Below are 21,583 nucleotides of genomic sequence, written 5' to 3' on the forward strand. Positions count from 1 at the left end.
GACTTTAGAAGATGAAACACATATTTCAAGTGGACAAATAGAAAAAGTGGACAATGCAAAAAAAGAAGAAATGTATGAACAATATACTATACATCCTCTACGTTTAAAAGAACTTATAGGAGATACTATTAAATTGTTCCAGATAAAAAAAGCAAAAGGAACTCCTATGAGTGTGTGGAAAACAAGTTTGGAAGCTCGTTGTTTTCCACAGCTGTTCCCTACTGGAAAAGGTGGACAATATGATGAACTACCAGTTCAGATTCTAGCTTCAGAATACTGTACTCAGAAGAACCAAGATTTCCTCAGTGTATTCTATAAATGTTTCATATTTTTTTCCATACACATACACTGAGGTCAGCAGAGCTCACAATTTAAATTGAGACATCATTTATTTATTAGAGAGAGAATTGTACTCTATGTCCTCGAACTTTGTCAAGAGGAACTGACTAAAAACATTCCTCGATGTCTGTGCTGACTACTGCCTGCGATGTACACTATCGATAGCAAGGCTCACAATTTGAGTCGCGATTGCAAATAACGCAGTCCAGTAGGCAACAGGCATTGCTTCCAGTGCGGCTTGCCCGCACCATGCATCATCGCTGGCTGGGCAGACGCTAAATGCTTCTGATGCCCCTATCTCAGTGCAGCAGTACTCATGGACCCTTTATGAAACAATATTTTGTGTATCATTTCACATCTGCTGTCCTACCTCATTGCACCACAAGTCATGAACTCTTAATGATAGAATCTTTTCTGTATTATTTCATATCTGGTACCCGTACCTTAGTGCAGCACAAATCATTGACCCTTTATGATTGAATCTCTTCGTCTGATCCAATGATTATAGTTGAACTAGCTTCCAGCACCAACCATTACCGGAGGGTTGGCTTACAATCACCACACACGCATCCACCATAGACTTCACTGGAATTGTGATCCTGGTAATAAAAAGGAGTTGAGCACACATGCCCGTACCCAGTTCCACTATCTATCTGTGTTGTGTGTTCATTATGTATGCAACATGCTGCCCCTGAGCCCTACCACATTACATAGTGCTCTGGACAGTGTATGCAACCATCTTACCTTTGACAGTGGGGGAACACTTTAGTTATGTAACTTTGTCTCGGTCCCCGACATCGCCATCGCCATCCCGGATGGATACAAGATCATCAGGAGGGACCGCGCCAATCAGACCGGAGGCACAGCAGCGTACTAGCTCGCAAAGGTAGAGAGCTGCTTGCAGACGGACTGGCTTCTAAAGGCATAGCTGCGAAGTGGTGATGTTGGGCACAAGGAGCGTGAAAGGGTTATCTTCCTACTGGTGTCCTGGAGTGGAAGTCGTGCTGCCTGGCGCTCACCTGTTTCTCCTTTATTGTTATTAAATCTTAAACCTTCACTGCGTTCATATCATTGTTACACAGATCTCCACTATATTAAATTGACCCTGGGACCTTTCCTTTATATTTTCATTTGATGCGAGGCACAAGATGGCTGCTAACACTTCCTGGTTTGAAGTGTTAGCAGCCAATCGGAGGCAAGCTCATGCTCGGGAGTTAGGCACCGACCATATATATATATATATATATATATATATATAAATATTTTTCCTTTAATATCTCAAGAACTATTGAACGGATTTACACAATTTCTACAAAAGTGCGCCTGCTGGAGCAAGACCTTTCTCCCTGCCAAATTTGGCGTAATTCCGTTCAGCAGTTTGACCTGTAGCCTTGTCTAAAGTTTCCTACGGGAAATATATTGAGATTACACGTTTTGGGACCCCCCCCTTTTTTCTCAGCCGCCCCATGACCAATCACCCCTAAACTTTCAAGACAGGAACTCCTCAAAAAAGAGAAACTTTTTGGAAAATTACATAAACATTTGTCAAACGGCACCAAAGTTATAAGCACATGGATGGCTTCAGGAGAGGGGCTGTGCAACACGCCTCCCAACAAGAGTAAAGCTGCGGGGACCCCAGAGGGCCCCTGCAGGCCCAGCGAGACCCCACTATTTTTTTTTATTCCCCCAATGTTTCCTCTCAATGTGTTTTGCTTTCCTTCCCACATGGGGGATGTTGGCTTTAAATGGCAATCAAAGCGCTGCCTTGAAGGCTATAGATAAAAAAGTTTCTAAGCCAACCCATAAGTCTCGGTGGTCTTCTTTGTGGCACAATTCTAAAACTGAACTTGATATTGACTCGGCAACATGGGCATACTGGGCAAGCAAAGGTATCACATTGGTTAAGCACCTTTATGATTCAAATCATTAACCCTTGCCTTTTTCTTCCCTAGCTCAGCAGTATACTCTCAGTAATTTGGATTTCTATACATTTTTAAAAATAAAGGTTGCCTTAGCTAAGGTCCACTTTTACCCGGATTCACATACTGTTTCCCTTCTGGCTATGTGGTATAAAGCAGATCATGTTGCCTCTAAAATATATACATTTTTATCCACTGTGCCGCCTTTCCAGACTACGGTTACAAAACAGAAATGGCTGCATCATTTTGAAAATGACCTTTTTAAACATATTAATGAATAGAACTGAACCTTCTCGCACACGAAATTCTGAGTTGTAGGTGAGATAGTACAAATAAGTGGTTAGGTGCTACCTGGGTTCCTCCTTCTGAGTCTTGGAGGTGAAAATGATACTTGTGATAGTGTCAATCCAGTTGGGAATGGCGGCCCCAGACGCACACTAGATTAAATAATTTTTTTGAACTTGATATTTTTCAAAATAAAGTTTTATTAGAACATTGAATTTCTCTTGATGTAATCCTTATTTTTTCACGTCATTTAAGAATCAAAATTATAGTTGGCCCAATGCATTTCCCCCCAAAAAACGCAAGAGCAACCAACCACATCCAGTGGCACAAATAAAAATGGGAATTCTTTTTTGGAGAGAGGCCAAAAATCAACCGAAGAACCAGGAGGGGCAAAAGGCCAAGTAACGGAAGACTCAATTTCAAGAAACACCAGGAGTCAAAAACCCTAGTTATAAATCTTTCGAATCAACCACTATCAAATGCTGAAATAAAAGTGTTACAAAAAGGAACCACATTTGTATCTACATTCCATTCTAAACTTTTGGACACACAAATAAGCATTTACAAATTCATGAGAAAGTTACGTTTGAGACACTTCTTTAGTAATGTCATCCAAACCACAGAAGAATCTTCCAAAGATACCCTAAAGGGTCTTAGAAACAAGAGCAAATTCACCCCTCCGGTGAGCCATAAAGTCTTGGACGCATTCGAAAAGGTCGTAAGTAAGGAAGTAGAGAAACTTTACAAACAGCCTAAATCGAGGGTCACCAATCTTTCAAATAAAGAACGAACCATTTTGAAAAAACTGGCAGAAAACCCTGAAATCACCATACGTCAGGCAGACAAGGGAGGTGCCCTAGTTATCCTAAACACAGACTACTATGAGAATCAAGTCAATGAACACGTCAATGATTCAACTATCTACTACAAAACAGACAGAGATCCCACGAAAGAATTCACAGAGATACTGTCTACACTAATAAACCAGACAATGGACCTAGGTGTAATTGGATCTAAAGAAAAACAATATCTCATCAAAACCAATCCATCAGTACCATATATATATATGATACCGAAAGTGCACAAACATCCTACCCATCCTCCATGTATACCCATCGTGTCCACAGTCAATTCAATCCATGAGCCAATTGGGAAGTATATTGATCGACACTTACAACCCTTGGTACAGTCTATGTCAACTTACATTAAAGACACAACCCACTTCCTAAATATACTTGAAGAACAGAAAACATCGTTCACCAATGACATGATACTCTGCACCATCGATGTTCAGTCATTATACACTTCTATTCCACACATTCTTGGTTTAGACGCAACGGCGTCATTTCTCATGTCATCAGAGATGGAAGAAGGCTTGAAAGTTTTCATTTTGGAACTTCTAAATTTCACACTATACCACAGTTACTTTTCATGGAAAGAGTCATTTTACATTCAAAGGTCAGGTACTTCTATGGGCAATTGTGCCGCACCTGCCTACGCGAATCTCTTTATGCATAGGTTTGAATTGGACAATATTTTGAGCAGAGAACAGTGGTCGAAAAATCTCATTACATACAAGAGATACATTGACAACATATTTGTCTTATGGAAAGGCACGCAAATGGAGTTGGAACAAGCTATTGAGAATCTGAATAAGGTCAATGACCGGATCAAATTCACCCACAACATACACAGAGATAATTTACCATTCTTGGAGTATTCATCCAGAAGAGTCAAAACAGACTGGAAACCAGTGTTTTTACTAAGAAAACGGACAGAAATAATCTATTACATTTCGCAAGTTTTCACAGACATTTACCATATTCGCAACTGTTGCGAATCAAAAGGATCTCATCCACGACTGAATCATTGAACGAAAGCATACAAAACTACATTGACAAATTCCAAGAGCGAGGCTACCCAATGGAGATTCTAGAAGAAGCCAATACTAAAGTATCCAAAATTGACAGATCATCATTATTACAACCTCCATCAAAGCCTAAAGTTGAGGAGAGAATGGTATACGTCTCAAAGTATTCAACCGAAAGTACCAGAATCAAGAGAATCATACTGAAAAATTTGTCACTACTGACATTGGAGGAAGATTTCAGAAACTTTTTCCAACAAAATTCACGATTTGCATTCCAAAGATCTTTAAACATCAAGGAGATACTAAACAGAAAACCACAAAGCCATACCAACAAGCACAAAGGCACGTTACCTTGCCACAACTGTGGCAATTGTAATGCAATCATAAAAGGTACAGAAATCAAACATCCCAGCCAAGGGTTTTCCATCAAATTGAGAGTCACAGCAACGTGTGATAGTCGGAACTTATTTTACATGATTAAATGCCCCTGTGGCTTGGCTTACGTGGGGAAAACAGAACGTAAGATAAAGACACGCATGATCGAACACAAAAGTAATATCCGAACAAAGAAGGCAAAATCCCCTCTGGCATTACACTTCAACAACCATAATCATTCCCCAAGTCAAGTACGTTTCCTTGTTTTGGAATCAGTCCCGGTTCTACCAGGCAGAGACAATTCACAACATCTGCTAAGAAGAGAAATTTTTTGGATCTCCCATCTGAACACGGTTCAACCGAAAGGCCTCAACGAACGTATGGATTTGAATTGTTTCTTGTAAATAGCAAACACCATTATTGAACTTTTATGATGATGAACAATTATCCTTCATTATTTTGTAAATATTAATATTTGGTAAGGTATTTTGACTATTATTACCAGGCACGTTACATGCTTTGAACCATATGATTTGCAATTTTGCAATTTTGATTGATCACGAGTACTTGACATGTAACATTTTTCCACTCTGACATGTGAAGATCTTGACACCTTGATGCGCATTTCGCACGCGATGCTTTAATTAATTTTTTCATACAACACACTTTCTCATATTTTCTGACATCACGTTAGGATATTTTTTAAAAAACATGAAAATTCGTCTCTATTCTCTTTTAGAAACAACGCGGAGGTTGTTGTTCCGTCTTTCTTTCAAGAAACTACAAGCAGTCCTTTCTCTAGCTCCACTGTATACTATTTCCGGGTTGGGCGGATTATACATCCGACTCCGGCGAAAAAAACTTTTTTTTTTTAAACCTTTTTATTGGAATACTAGCAAAGGTCAGTAGTGGCATATATACAAAGCATACGAAGATACAGGGACAATGCAATGCAGCAGCGTACATGAAAAGTCCAGTTGCCAAGTCAAAACGCATATCAAGATAGATACTCATGGAATGACGATATCTGCAAGCAATTGGAGTGCGACACATCTGGACAGAGCATGCAAGCTCAGCAGTAGTGTGGATACAAAGCATACATTTTTCCAGGACGGAAAACAGCATCAGTACAGTGGTCTCACACCCATAGGTCAACAGCCACCAGGCCGAGGTACTCTAGGCATCATCGCACAGGAGCAGGCAGTATTCCCCCCCCCCAATGCAAATACAGTGTGACCCTCACACGCAACCAAGCAGCAGTGTATATGGATCTATCCAGTCGCTGTGTCATAGGGTATCTGATAGATATAGGCGGATTCCCAGCAAGTGTTACCCCGTTAACCAACCCCGACCCGTTCCTCACTGTCCGACTCAGAATCCTGCACAACTCGAGTAAGTAGGTATACCTGCAACGGGCTCCAGAAGTCCCGAGGCCTACAGCGCACAGGCATCATTTCTGCGTACACATTGTATTGGTCCTGACAATAAAGGTCATCCCTCAGCCAGTCCCCGAACCGTGGTGCCCCGCCCCACCCCCAACAACCCGGCGAAAAAAAAAAACTTACCAAACACTCTTTCGAAGACGTAGCAGGATTATTTCGGCGCCTAGTGAAACGCCATGTATTAGGTGAGTGTTACCGGTACCCCGACATTTTTTTTTGACATAGCTAGCTAATTTTGTAAGGTATCAGCGTTTGAAATTGAACCATTTCGGTTCTCTTTACAGATTTCGGTTCTTAAACCCGACCGACACAGTTCACGTTTCTAGCCCGAGGGTGGCTTTCAACATTTTCAGGTACGACCGATAACACAAATCTTACTCTGAATTGATACTCACCCCCACTAGCACGCTTACCATTAAGTACTTGTCAAATCTTTTTACCACAGGTCTGCTGTCTTGGGTTAAATGTATTGAATTCACACTTTACTAAACACTTTCACCACTATGAAAGGTATGTTTACGGTTGTTTTAAAACCCCGCTTATTTACTGTGTACTGGAAGTCAAATGTTTATGTTGAATAATTGCATTTTCTACCAGTGTTATTTTACGGATTAGTTGATTTTGATGCCACATATATTTATGATTGGTAATGTTTGTGCATATCTATGAGAACTGTGCATTTATGTCCATGTACAGAGTTCACAACGATGTTTGTGTATATTGATGGAAGTTGTCTATACATGTCCAGGCAGAGGTTTAATAACACGCAAATAGCTATAGTATGATTTTCATATGTAATTGAAACGAATATATGACAGTTGTGTTTAATCTTTTTCTAGTAAATAAAATGCCCCTGATGAAGGGCAGCATTGCCAGAAATGCATTGGGCCAACTATAATTTTGATTCTTAAATGACGTGAAAAAATAAGGGTTACATCAAGAGAAATTCAATGTTCTAATAAAACTTTATTTTGAAAAATATCAAGTTCAAAGAAATTATTTAATCTAGTGTGCGTCTTGGGCCGCCATTCCCGACTAGATTGACGCTATCACAAGTATCTTTTTAAACATATTTCACCAGAAATCTGGCATCTTATTGGGAAATATTCCCTACGAAATAAAATTGCTCCTTCTCTTATTCAGTCTAAATTTTTCTCTCTCAATCTTTTACATTGGACCCCAGCTCGTTTGTATACCCTCAAACTCGAAATCAAGGAGTCAAGTCCTTGATTTCCTTGAAACTAGACCTTGTGGCCTTTTTCTGAATAGGTAAGCAGGCATTGAGGTATTAGACGAGATGTGAGCATTTTTTGGATTCTGAATAGGCAATTGTTATATATTTTCTTTTTTTGTTTTACAGTTTTTGGTCCTGAGGAGAATCCCAAGAATAAAGGGATTTGAAACGCGTAGACCCCATATTTTGCCAAACAGTTGTTTTGTAAATTAGGCTTGGTTGTGTTATGCCCAATTATTGTAAATATTTAATTGGTTGTATATTAGTGTAAATATTTTATAGGGTATACATATAGAAAAATTGTTTTGAAAAGTCAACCACAGTTCTGTTTGGTATCTTAGGTGCTTCCTAGGTGGTGTATTTGTTCTAACCCCCTTGTTGCTTTGCACCAAGTAGGTTGAATGTGTTTTGTAGGATACTGTGTGAGTGTGTTCTGTTAGAGTGAATGCGTTTTGGAAGTATGCAAATGTAAGTGGATTTATCACTAGCCCCTGTGTCGAAATTTATTCACATTTTATTGTTGTTCATCACATGTAGTTATGTGTTCCCTGTAGGAGAGAATAATTGAAAAAATGTTTGTGTCATTGAAATAAAAGCTATTAATGAGCTTTCGGGTGTATTGTCTTGTGGTCCATGCACCTATGGTTGAATTATTCTAAATAATGATCAGTATTGGCATTTTTTTCTTGTTATTAGTGTAAAGGGCTCAGCCTTACTGATTGAGAGCCATACCCTTTATTGCTAACAGTTGTTATAGTGGGAGTATTTCCGTGAGGTATTCTTGCCCCTTGAGAGAGGGTTTGTAAGTAAGATTAGATTTACTTTTCCCACTTTGGTGGTGGATGTGGTGATACTTTCTTTTTTTCATTTCTTCCTTATTATTACTTGTTGGATAAGTTTGGGTTGACAATGACTGAAAATGATACATTTGCTTATAGCAAAGATCATATCAAAAAACTCTTGAGCGCTCCACCGTTATTTGCATCAGCGTCCCTGAGTGTTTCAGCAAAAACACAAAATCAATCGGACAAGTTGTTACGCATAAAGAAAAAACAAATTAGGACAGACTTGCATGGTCATTTTATATTACAACATCTGAGAGAAGGTACAATACCAGGAGGACTTTAAATTCGAAATATTCCTATAATTTTTACGGATGATCCACTTTTCAAAAAGGGTTTCAGCTTCATCAAGACCAAATGCAGCAGGGACCTCATGGTCCTCACTGTTGAAACAGCTATGAGAATTTCACAGAATTGGAAGAGATTTCATCATTAGAGACAGAAATCAAAAATAATCAAGCTATTACGTACTCTAAAACTTTATTGGAAAAAGTCGACAAGGAAATCTTGGAGTTTAAGGATTACACAATTACGCAAAAAACTGACCAGTTTGAGAATGATAAAAGGAACTTTTCGTTGGATACTGTTTATCCATTTCTACAGGCAGACTTCTATACCAAAGTAGATGCCCGTAGATATTTATCAGAGAATCAGGGGAGATCTCGTAATCAGTTCATTTCCTTTTCAGATACTTCTTCCTCATCAGGCGGAGAGAAGGACAGTGGCGAAGGACACCCTAACCGAAATAGGAAATGGAATCCGCAACAAGAACAGGGATCTTCTTATTTTTTAGGGAGAGGCCAGACCAAAGGGGAGAGTGAGATACAACAATCAGCCCTGGGAGATGACCACAAGAAGACAACATTACAAAAATTAAGTGTTTCTCCCATTTTTAATCTATCAGAAAGAGTGTTGACCAGTGCAGAGGAAAGCATTCTCACCAAAGGGCTTTCATTTGTTCCCTCAAAGAAGACTGACTTTGTTAAAATGAAAACTGAATTCATCTAATTTTGGCAGAAAATCCGAATAAAAATGTTTTTTGCAGGAAATGAAACAGCTACTACACTTGAAGTGACAGGATTACGGTAGAAAACCACCTTTTGTCCGCCTGGTAATAAAATACCAAAGGAAGTAATTCTGTTTGAAAAAACTGTTCTACCGGCTATATCGGAAATGGAAAAAAGCAAAAATTATGTGAAACATAATATCTCAAGGGACCAACGGGAAGTATTGGTTTCGCTAAAGAATGACTCTTCTGTTACAAATAAACAGGCGGACAAAGAGGGCTCAATCGTGGTGTGGGGAACAACTGATTACACCAACGAGGTCCTAAAACAACTGAATGATCCTGCTTGTTACAAAAAAATCCCCAAAGATCCAGCTTTAGAGCTTCAAGGCCAATTATTTGCCATCCTTAAAGAGGGCTTTGAACATGGATTTCTTGGCCCTAAAGAATACATTTTTTTACCAAATGAACAGCCAAGGGTCCCAGTTTTTTATGTATTGCCAAAGATTCACAAGAATGAGACAAATCCACCCAGGAGACCAATTGTGAATCCTTGGTGGAACCAATCTCTAAATATGTGGATTGTTTTTTGAAGGAATTTATGGATGGAGTACTATCCTATCTCCACGACACCATCGATTTTATCAATAAATTGGAGAAGGTAGCGTTTGACAAAGACAAAGATCTAATGGTGATGTTGGACGTCACCACATTGTATACCCAAATTCCACAAGACGAAGCAGTGGCAGTGCTTTCTCACTTTTTGGAAAAAAGAGTAATACCTGTTCAGGTACCGACTCAATTCATAGTTGATTTGGCTTCCTTTGCTCTTAAAAAAACTATTTTACATTCGGGAATGACTTCTTATTCCAAATAAAAGGAGTGACGATGGGGTGCCCTTTTGCCCCAGATCTAGCTGTGTTGTTTATGTCAATGTACAAGGACACATTTATCCATAATAACAATCCATTTTCGCAATACATTACAACGTGGCTACATTTCATTGACGACATTTTTTTTGGTGTGGACAGGAGGAGTGGAGCAATTATTGCTCTCTTTTGATTGGCTCAATTTAAGAACGGCAGATATAAAATTTAGCATTTCTCATTCAGCTGATAAAATATCATATCTGGATGTAGAGTTATATCCGGCTGAGGGTGGGTTAGTCACGACCCTGTACACAAAATCTACAGACGGGAACAAGGCTCTCTTATTTTCTAGCAATCATCCGAGGAGTCTGCGAGAAAATTTGTCGTTTGGACAATTTTTAAGAATTTGTAGAAATTGTTATTACAATGATGAATACAATCTGCATGCTAGTAACTTAGTAGATAAACTGCGGGATCGCGGTTATCCCAAGAAGCTAGTCAATACAGCCATGAAACATGCACGTAGACCCCTAGAGAGTCACTCCTGGAGAGAAAGAATAAATCACCAACACGACGCCAAGTATGTGTGACCGCATTCTACCCCAACTCAAATAAATTTAAAAAGGTGATCAATCAAAATTGGCATCTGATTAAGAACGTGGATGATGATTTTTCGATCCCCCCACTGTTTGCGTTTAAAAAAGAATGTAGAGTATCCAATTACATTCTTAGAGCTTCATCTAAAAAAGATTCTGAAACTTCTTTGAGGCAATTAATGGGCCTCTCTCCAGTAACGGGACACCACAAATGTGGGATGTGTGTTTGCTGTGATCTAACAGTAGAAGGATCTCTGTTTGTACATCGTGGAATTTATTGGAAACATGAGACTTTCAGTAACTGTAAAACCAAACATTTTATTTATGGAATAACATGCCCCTGCGGGATGTTATACATTGGCAAAACAAACCAGGAGATACGGCAGAGAAATTCTCAGCATAAGTCCAGGATTAAGACAAACGTGGAGACAGCCCCCCTTGTGAATCATTGGAAGAAGAAGTCACATACTGAAAGAGATTTGAGAAGGTCAGTAATTTCCAAAGTGGCGCGAGACCCTTGAGGGTGTGATTTGGAACTTAAATTGTCACAAAGAGGAGCCTTTCTCATTGTGAAATTTGACACAGCGGTGTCTGGTCTCAATGAGATATATGAAATATAAAAGTTATGATCTTGGATTTCATAGTTAAGTTCCTGTGAGATAACAGTGGACACGTGATTAGGTGTTCGATTTTATACAGTCTAATTAAGGTCATCGTTTTGCTTCCTGTTCCACTTTGGAATCCTATTCATAACATTATTCCACATGTTTTGTGAATTTAGTGTGGGTTAGAATACCATTGGTTATACATCCCTTATTAGGGACCTCCACGAAGAAAAGGTTTAATTTAACCCACCACTTTTTGCCCAATGAGCCATAGATTGGAGCATCAATATACAATTTAATGTCATGGGACCAGCCATAATACGGTACCCCTCCATCTTTACTTCCCGAGTTTACCCAGTGTTCTTTTTGAATAAATTACAACCATCCAGACATGGCAGAATGGTAGTTTTTATTTTGGTATGGATTACCACTTCCAGGATGCATAATGAACTGGAGTTTCCATTCTGGAATGGACCACCACTCCCAGAATGCATATTGAACTATAATACCGCAGGCTCTCCCAATCGGTTTTCACATTCTAGGCCCGCAATTTTTAATTAAATTCTTCATTTAATTTTTTATTCTCTTATTCAATACATGATGCCATGTTCATTTCATTAGCAAGAGACTATTCGAAAACACAGGACTCTGCCGATTTTTAGTACTTACATGCATGCGCCTTGGGGGCCTAGGAAACTATAATTCCCAGAACCGGTAGGAGTGTCGGGATGTATTTACACGTATGATTAAGGCTCGGGTCCTAACATTATTGCGATCGAGATTAACGCTCGAAAGGGAACTTTGTGTTTTTGTTGGTAAGCTGAACTTATACATCCATCCATTTGGAGAAGAAAATTATAAGGCAACCATCGGCTTCTTAATACAATTTTTGCTTTATCAACAGCACGGAACTCTATTGAGGCATTGGATCAATAAAAGCAGGAATGGTCCTAGCGCCGGATGACACCTGGAGGTATGTGAATGTTTTAGAGCAGCTGGAGAGCTTTAGAAGAAGGGGTGTGGTTTTCATTTTTATAAATGCAAAGGGAGTTAAGCATACGGTCTTCTTCCGTTTGGAAACAGGATACAGCTATTGCCGCTGATTTGAACATTAAGTCAAACAACGCATGAATCTTTAAAGGTGGCATTTATCAAGTAAGTGTTTGCAGAATTTGGAACGTTACTGAGGTGGTTGACTGATTCATACATGACATATCAAACTCATTGGTTTCTCCCCCTCTTCTTCTTCTTCCCCTTTTTCTCTTCCAACCCTCCTGGTTGTTCCACAGAGACTTTTGACTCCTTGATTTCCTTGAAACTAGATCTTGTGGCCTTTTTCTGAATAGGTAAGCAGGTATTGAGGCATTAGACGAGATGTGAGCGTTTTTTGGATTCCGAATAGGCAATTTTTGTTTTACAGTTTTTGGTCCTGAGGAGAATCCCAAGGATAAAGGGATTTGAAACGTGTAGACCACATATTTTGCCAAACAGTGGTTTTGTAAATGAGGCTTGGTTGTGTTATGCCCAATTATTGTAAATATTCATTGGTTGTATATTATTGTAAATATTGTATAGGGTGTACATATAGAAAAATCATTTTGTATAGTCAACCACAATTCTGTTTGGTATCTCAGGTGCTTCCTAGGATGTGTTTTTGTTCTAACCCCCTTGTTGCTTTGCACCAAGCAGGTTGAATGTGTTTGGTATGATAATGAGTGAGTGTGTTCTGTTAGAGTGAATGCGTTTTGGAAGTATGCAAATGAAAGTGGATTTATCACTAGCCCCTGTGTCGAAATGTATTCACATTTTATTGTTGTTCATCACATGTAGTTTTGTGTTCCCTGTAGGAGAGAATAATTGAAAAAATATTTGTGTCATTGAAATAAAAGCTATTAATGAGCTTTCAGGTGTATTGTCTTGTGGTCCATGCACCTATGGTTAAATTAATCTAAATAATGGATCTGTATTGGCATTTTTCTTGTTGTTTAGTGTAAAGGGCTCAGCCTTACTGATTGAGAGCTATACCCTTTATTGCTAACAGACACCTCACTGACTGGCTCCTCATTTCCTCAAGTTTATTGATGTATGCTGAGGAGAGTGCGGTCTGTGTGCTGCTGCTGCAATGTGAAAAGCTTCTCTCTAGACTTCTCTCTTTTATTTTTTCATGTTCACTTTACCCTGTTTTCTGGTGGCCCAAAGAACTCAAAACATATCCTCAAAACCCATCAAAATAAACAGCACTGTGCGTCCCCTGGATATTTGATGTAGGCTGAGGGCGCGTGGTCTGACTCCCAACAGCAAATTCCAAACAATTCTGTGGTGTAGCTACTACTTTCTACTTTCTACTTCTCCCCTCTTCTTTTCAAGTTCATGTGACCTGACTGGCTGAAACTAATATTGAAGTTTAATAATAAATCTGTGGTGATCAGTCCTTGTTGAATAGTGATATTTCTTATCTCCAGGTTAACCGTCGAAAAATGTTTATTGGGTGTGTTCGCTGGACATGGCTCAACTGGTAGGAGGCGTTCTGCCCTGTGTGTGCCAATAAAAAAGGCTTCTGCATCATATTTCCAGTGTAAACATTTGTGAATGCAGTATACTGCAGATGGTGTAGCTAGTGACATACATCTCCTAATTTCCTCCAGAGGAAATATTTGTTAATATTCCTTTGGACCTGTTGAAAATCAGCATGATTTTTGACAACATGTGGGATATTTGCACAGCGTCCGTTATTCAAAGTCATGTGGAATATGGATTTCTAAGAGAGACAGCATGTACATGTTTGTTGTGTTTCTATGTATGATCATACATTAGAACTAAAGCTGTTTTTGATCTATAATGCTTATTGAAAGGAACGTTCTTAAGTAAAATCTGTTGTCTTCAATGGGTAGCATATAGTACTTTACCTCTTCCTTTAAGTAAATGCTGACTTATAAATACCTTATTCTCTGTTACATGCCTATCTATGTGATGCTTGTGCAATGTAGAGCTGAGGTCCAGAAGGCCACATTGATTGCAGGGTTACTGTCACTTCAAAACACTTCAAGCAAGACCAATAATTGCAAAGCCATCTTCAGTAACTAATTAGTATAGGGTCCGATGTGAAAAGTTTTTTACCAGCCATAGAACCTCTGATTCACTAAATATGGGGATTTGGAATCAGTAAAAGTTTTTTATGTTGAGCATTTGAGACCTCTTGTATATACTTTAGTATATACTTATATGTGTATGTACTTTTTGGGTTCTGAAGATCAGCCCTAGGACTTGTCTACTTCCGCCTAGGGACTTTTTTCCTATTCAACAGCCTCTATTCAACCCTATTGATAGAAAACGACCAGTAGGGGTCAGTAAAATACCAGAATCACTTTAGCATTCTCTAGATTCCAATCCATCGAATTCCATGAGCACCTGTAGACAATAATATTTGTTTCAAATCTTGTATTTTCAGTGATATGACCACCGAAGGCCCTGATTTTATATTAAAAACATAGCTTCGGACTATACCGTTAACCGCTGAAAGGCAATATTTCTCTCCATGGGTTCCTATTCCTGGCGTGTCACGCATTTTGGTGCTTACTTTCCCTCCATGGTAAAGAACAGTAGATGCTTCAGCACCCAGGCTTATGTGCTGCATAGATAAATACATAGAAGTTCCCTAAGGCGAGACCAATTGCATTGTTTTATTATACTAAACTGATATAGCAATTTCGAAAAGTTTTTTCGAATAGATGCTGATTGGGTTTTTAGAATCACTATTTGGATTCCGATTTATCAATGGTTTGCATCTGTAGTTCTGGTCGCAAAACATGTACCCATTACTTATTATCAAGTTGGGGTGGAAACATATTTCCAATTGGAAGATGTTCCCTTTGGATCCTTTTCCATTTGGGAATGATGGTGGCAGCTTCAGGGGGAGTAGGCAGTGTTTCCCACTTGAGATTTTCAGAACAGAAAACATGTCTTCAGAGTAGCTCCAGTTTGACCGTTTTACAAAAAAAGGTTTTCTGTTTTTGAAAAAAATCAGAAGGATGGTGGCCAGCAGTCTTTTGTAGGCCACCATCCCTCTGGTTGTAGCCAAGCACAACATTTTGCAAATTACGACCTGCAACATTGATTAGGCAAGTCGTTTTGGGAGGCCCTGTCATTTGTTACGTTTTGTTTACTGACCTTCTACTACATAGGTTGGTTAGCAAAATCATACTCCAGTCAAACAAAATTAATGCCCAATTTGCGATGGCTTTTTGTGGAAGTATTATTTGTACTTAAGGCCCCTATTCAGACACAGCTGCTCGAGGTCAGGCAAGACACCATCTTAAAAAGTCATCATTCAAGAAGATTTACATTTGTTTTTCAAATGGCAAGTAGTACAGTCTGTTAGTGACTAGTCATGATGGATCCAAGGAAAATCAAATATATACTTAGCTAATTTACAATAGTTCAATTTATTTAGCATGCCAATGACAAGTTACTATGCAAAATGTTTCATTCTAATCTTTTGCCTTATTTAAAATGACTACAAATGAGCATGTGAGGAAACTGAAGTCTAGATGAAAATAACTGCCTAAACCTTTGCTTATATTTGTCTCACAGGGAGGGGAAAAGTCAGGATGAAAGAGCATTTGGGATATCAAGAAAAACTTTGTTTGAAGCGGTTTACAGGTAATGCTCATTGCATTTTATTTGTAAAGGAATTAAAAGGAAAGGCACTAAAAGTATTCTCAAGGATCTGCCATAGGCAACTTGTGCATAATTGTGTGTCTCTTGACGTCCATTATATCAAGTGTGTGTGTGTTTTATTTAAATTTTCATTTTTCTGTGCGGTTTAACTCAGATGTCAATTATCTACCTGTCTGTTACAATTTCTTCGTTTGGCTATGCAATGATAGCCGAATTCACACAGCAATTTGAAAATCTAATATGAAACTCGGTGTTCAAATGATTGTTTCTCAATTGTACATTTTCACTGCGTAGAAAAAGAGTATTTGCACTCTGCGCTGTTTTCATACATATTTTTACGGAAGTATAGTGTAAATGTATATACAGCAAACTTGCTTCTGGTCAAAAAAATCAGGGTTCCAGTGTGACTGTGTCTTCAATCGGCAGTGAACAACTGCAAACTCAGTTTGTGAGGAATTGCATTCGCAAGGTACAGTAACGCCCTAGAATTGGTTGATGGTTAAACCCTGGGACAGTAGGAGTAAATCTCCATGCAATACAGGAATGGGGAGGGAGCACCTGATTTAATAAGCTGGCACAGGAAAGAGTTTTTCCAGGGGTCGAAAAATAATTTAAAACGTAACCAAGCACACATGCACATATATAAGTGCAGTGGCGGCTGGTAAATGGTAAAAGTGATGGGACGGAAAGCAACACCTTTCTGCATTACTAGAAACTTTACTTTATTGCCTGGAAACACCAGAACAATGTGGGCGGAGCCGACCTTTACCCTCAAACACCGTAATCCGACATCCACAGCTCAACAATGAACAAGACGTGCGCGCCTCCTAACCAGGAACATGACCAGTACACAGCATCATACAAACTGAACTCGACCTTCGTCTGTCATAGTAACACCGAAACGTGTGGGAAGCTCTATGAACTGCCAAAAGCGCTATGAGGTCATACATATGGCAGAATATACCATCCCGGGGACTGAGTCTAACCAATTCCGATTATTTTAATCGCAAAACTATACACAAAAATACAGAAAAAGAGCATTCCTCAACCACAGACAGATCAGAGCCCCTTCTGGGGTTGTTTTCCCGCGCTCTGCAGCACCTTCCTCCAGGCCATGTAACAGACACACTGTGTATTGTAAAGACGAACCGCCGCGTGCATCTAGTCAAAGGTTTTGTGACAGACACTGCCCTGCGGCTGCCGCTAACAGATGCAGTCGCTGCCCAGCCCACTCCTGTCCACAGACGTGCAGCTCGCTCCAGACACAGACGCACTGTCCCGACACGCCAGGCCACAAGTGCCCATGTAGGCCCGGGAGGGCGGGGGCGCTGCCAGGTTTCTAGGATACTCACATAAAGTAAAATAACTACAGTCCATTTAAAATGCAACAATGTCTATAGTCCGTGGTTATCAGGCATGGATCAAGCCCTCCTACGCCTACGCTGGAAAGCCCTGTCTACTAACACACTACCTCCCCCCAATAACAGACATATTGCTAACCCTTGTACCAGCCACACTGCTTTCACCGGACAGTGGGCACAGTGCTACTCCCCGCCACATTACACACACACTACAGAACTTCCCGCACCCCCACACCTCACCCCCATTACAGACACAATGTCCAGGCCCTCCTTGTAACAAACAAACACCCTCCCTCCCCACCAGGCGCACAGACCCTCCTTCCCAGATACTGTCCGAGTCCCGCCATGTAACTGGCAAACTGTCCCTCCCTCCCAGGTAACAGACACACCGCGCAGCCCCCTCCAGGTGACAGACAAACTGCCCTCCCCAAACAGCAGACCCAAAGTGAAAATGTTTTAATAATTATTGTACTGCCACTTACCTGTTGTTGTACGACTCGCACCCGAGCGTCGGTAGTCTTCTGCACTGCAGTCCAACGCTTCCCGGAGTTTAACTTTGGTCGCGGCCGGCATTACGGGCGGGTGGGTGGGGGTGGAAATGGGGTCATCGAGCCACGGAGGGGATGGGGGGGAGGCAGGAGGGGTTTAATGGAAACAAAAGACATAAAATAAAAGTAAAACTTACCGTCCCGCTTTTTGTTAATTTCCGAGACTCCCGCCGTCCTGCATTGAATTCCTGGCTACAGCGCTCATCATCAGGAAGGCAGCCTCCCTCCCCTCCACCAATCACAACGCTGCAAGGGCAGCGTTGTAATTGTTGAGGGCGCGCCCCACCGGGGTCATTTTCTCTAAGTATGCTGCAGCATACATAGAGAACAGGGAGAGTGGGCGGTGTTGCTCAAGGGCAGGGGGGGAGTGGCTTGCCCACTGTTGTTCATACTGACTGTTTGTGGGGCCTCAGGCTGCCCAAACAGTCAGTATGAACAACAGTGGGCAAGCCACTCCTCTCTGCCCTTGAGCAGGACCGCCCACCCCAACAAGGAACTTCTGCTTTCTTGCCATGCGAGAAGGCAGAAACAAATGGTAGTTATTAAGGTAGTAACTACCTTTTGTTTCTGCCTTCTCGCACAGCGAGAAAGCAAGTGGCGGTGCCCAAACGCCCCTATAGAGGAGCCGCCACTGTATAAGTGTACACTATGTACATTTAAATGTGTGGCGATGTGAGTACTCTTGTGAATCTGCAATAATTACATAATTTTCAAAAAGCTTTATATAGACATGTTTGTCATAATAAGTGTTTCCAGCATAAAATATAAGTTAACAATAAAAGATTTTTCCATCAAACAGGAAGGTTCATTGTAAAAGTTATCAATTCATCAGAAATACAGCTTAAAAATCGAATCATATTATTAAAACACTGGAGAATAGCGAAGATACATGGTAAGAACATGAAAATAGGTTGGGGACCACGGTTCAGAGGGAAGAGGCCAATGGGTCATACAAATGTCAATAACATGTTTGACGAAAACAGCTGATTCAAATCAAAATATATAAATTTAAAACACCAGCAAAAATAGGAGATGTAAACATGTCAAATGGATGGGCGGCACAAAGGCTCAGCATAAGAAAAAGCATATAGATAGTGCCCCATGCGGAAGTCAAAGTAAAGCCCTGATATGTGGAATTTCAACATATCCAGAGACTATGGAAAAGGCACATCATATCATTAGTACAGTTAAAGCTAGCAAGAACTAAATATTGTGCAAATTGCAATGGGTATACAAGACCTATGGTCGGAAAGGACAATCTTCTGATAACTTAGACAAACCAATGTGGTGCCGATGTTAATGATATTTAACTTTACATACTAAATTGCTCTCATTGACAACAAATTTTGATCTCATGCACCACATCCACCTTAGAAATTTGGCTATGGGAATTGTGTAGCAGGTGGCGGGGTCCATCATCAAATTTCTCAAGACACTATTTTGTCTGGTACCCAAATTCTTGCAAGTCTGCACTAGCCAGACCTTACGGGGAACTACATAAGTAGGACAGAGAAACAGAATGTGTAGGTAAGTTTCTGCATGCTCAATGCAGAGCGGGCACTTGTTACCTCCCAGTGGGGACCATTTTGCTGTAAAGGTTAGGGGGAGGGTACCCACTCTAAATTGTAAGAACATTTTACAATCAAGGGGTTTAGTTATAATGTTCAAACAGAGTTCAAAATGAGGACAGGGTTTTGTTGAAATAAAACTCCAAGCCTGTATAGTACTATCACTTGTTTCTGATGATATATTTCCCAATATCTTTCCTTTAAAGCTTCTTTGGATAGAGACTGTGTGCTAGATGATTTATCCCACAGGTGTGATAAGCCCATAGCCGATGTCTCTGAGCCTCCTTATTTTGTAGAAACGGTCTGCCTCGATAAGATCCCTAAGTCCACTTGCATTAGGGATCTGTTCGGGGGTGCACCACATTCTGCACCAGTATAATATGGGACGAAGCCTAGCTAAGTAAACAAGAGTTCCTTCTTAGGTCAATGAGCAGAGGGAAGGTAGGGGTGCATTTGGGGAGACTAGTGAGTGTTCGCAGGAACCTGTTTCCACAGATGCTAGCTTGGTCAGATTCTCACCCCCCCAAAGCTCTGACCGATACAGGACTGAGCTCACCTCCTTTGTATTGTAAGTCTGTAATGCATGACTTACCGATTTTTGTCAAAGATTTTCTAAATTCTCTGCTTAGGGCTCCCGCCAATAGTTGGTGTTTTAGTGCCATTGTTTGAATGTGGGGTTTCCATTTAATCTTTTTCTCCAGAGTAATGCCTAAATAAGTAAAGGCATCCACTTGCTCTAGAAGCACTTCCTCCATGATAATTTTGCCCCTAAAAGATTGATGCTCGTTAAAAATCATAAGTTTGGTTTTGACTCCGTTAATCTTTAACACTCTGAGCTTGCAGAAATGATGTCAAAGAATGCTGTAACCTGCTAGGTGTTTTCTAAATGATATGTGTGTCATCGGCCAACATTAAGATACAAACTTTGGAGCCGGATAAGGCTGGGACATCAGTGGGTATAAGAGATAAGAATTTAGCAATCTGATTGCTAAAAAGGTAGAACAGAGTTGTGCACAGACCGCACCCATGGCACACTCCCTTTTCAACCGGAAATGGGTCTGTGATTTTACCTTACGTTCCCCAGCGTATATGAGCAAAATCATTTTCGTGGAGGCGAGCTAAGAGGGTTACCAGATCCATCGGCATGCCTGGGTCCCAGAGCACCCCCCAGAGATTGTTGTGGGACACCAAATCAAAAGCCGATTTTAAGCCGACAAAAGTGGCATACATGATACCTAGCCAAGCGCCACTGTTCACCAATATATTAGGATAAATATAAAATCTTGATCTATTGTGCTTATGTGCACCTGAAACCCAGCCTGGTGAGGAGTTAAAACTTTATTAGCTTCTATCCTCCCTTGCACCTTTCCTAGGGCAAGACGTGCTACCACCTTTTGAATTGAATCAATGAGGCTGATTGGCCTATAATTCCTGGGCAGAAATCTGTCACCCTTCATATAGACTGATATAATCTCCACCTCCCTCCCCGAGTCTGGAATGGGGGCTCCCGAGATATGGCATTTACTAGTAGCATTATGTACCTGCCCTAATTCTCCTTATCTTGTAGAAAGACATCAGCAGGAACGCTATCCATGCCCAGAGCTTTCCGCCCCAGTGATTGCATTAAAGGCGGCTGACCGTCTGCTGGTTCGATAACCAGGCCAGATGGATAGCAAGGGACCAATACTAAGGGTTCACTTTCCTCCTCAACATTGTTGCTATACTGAAGGGCAAAATGTTTTATGCAAGATTCTGGAGCAACTTGGTTTTCTGGAGGAGTGGGATGTGCACCCCTGCCCCATTTTACAAGAGACCAAGGGGTATATTCTCAAGAACATGTGATAATAATCGCCAAAATAAGTTAACGCAATGTTTCATATCATCGTCTATCATGGGAAAATAACTCTGTGTTAACATCCTATTCACAACATGGCCGTAACATGCGATAGTTTCCCGATACCGCGTCAAATATTCGCGATAAAGTCACCGGGACGGTGATAAAAATCTAAACCCGAACATGAAAAAGTTTAGATGGGCCCAACCGCAA

General features: G+C 40.4%; 1 protein-coding gene across 1 annotated transcript in view; it reads left to right on the forward strand.

Annotated features, from left to right (window-relative positions):
* Positions 1-21,583, forward strand: part of LOC147698095 (acetylserotonin O-methyltransferase-like) — a 371,292-nt gene that overhangs the window by 165,436 nt on the left and 184,273 nt on the right. Inside the window, exon 4 of the mRNA XM_086934771.1 lies at positions 15,973-16,041. Within this exon, the coding sequence (XP_086790897.1) occupies positions 15,973-16,041 (69 nt within the window). The remainder of the gene's footprint in view (positions 1-15,972; positions 16,042-21,583) is intronic.

Source organism: Lissotriton vulgaris, chromosome 8 (assembly GCF_964263255.1).
Source record: "Lissotriton vulgaris chromosome 8, aLisVul1.2, whole genome shotgun sequence".
NCBI classification, from domain to species: Eukaryota; Metazoa; Chordata; class Amphibia; order Caudata; family Salamandridae; genus Lissotriton; species Lissotriton vulgaris.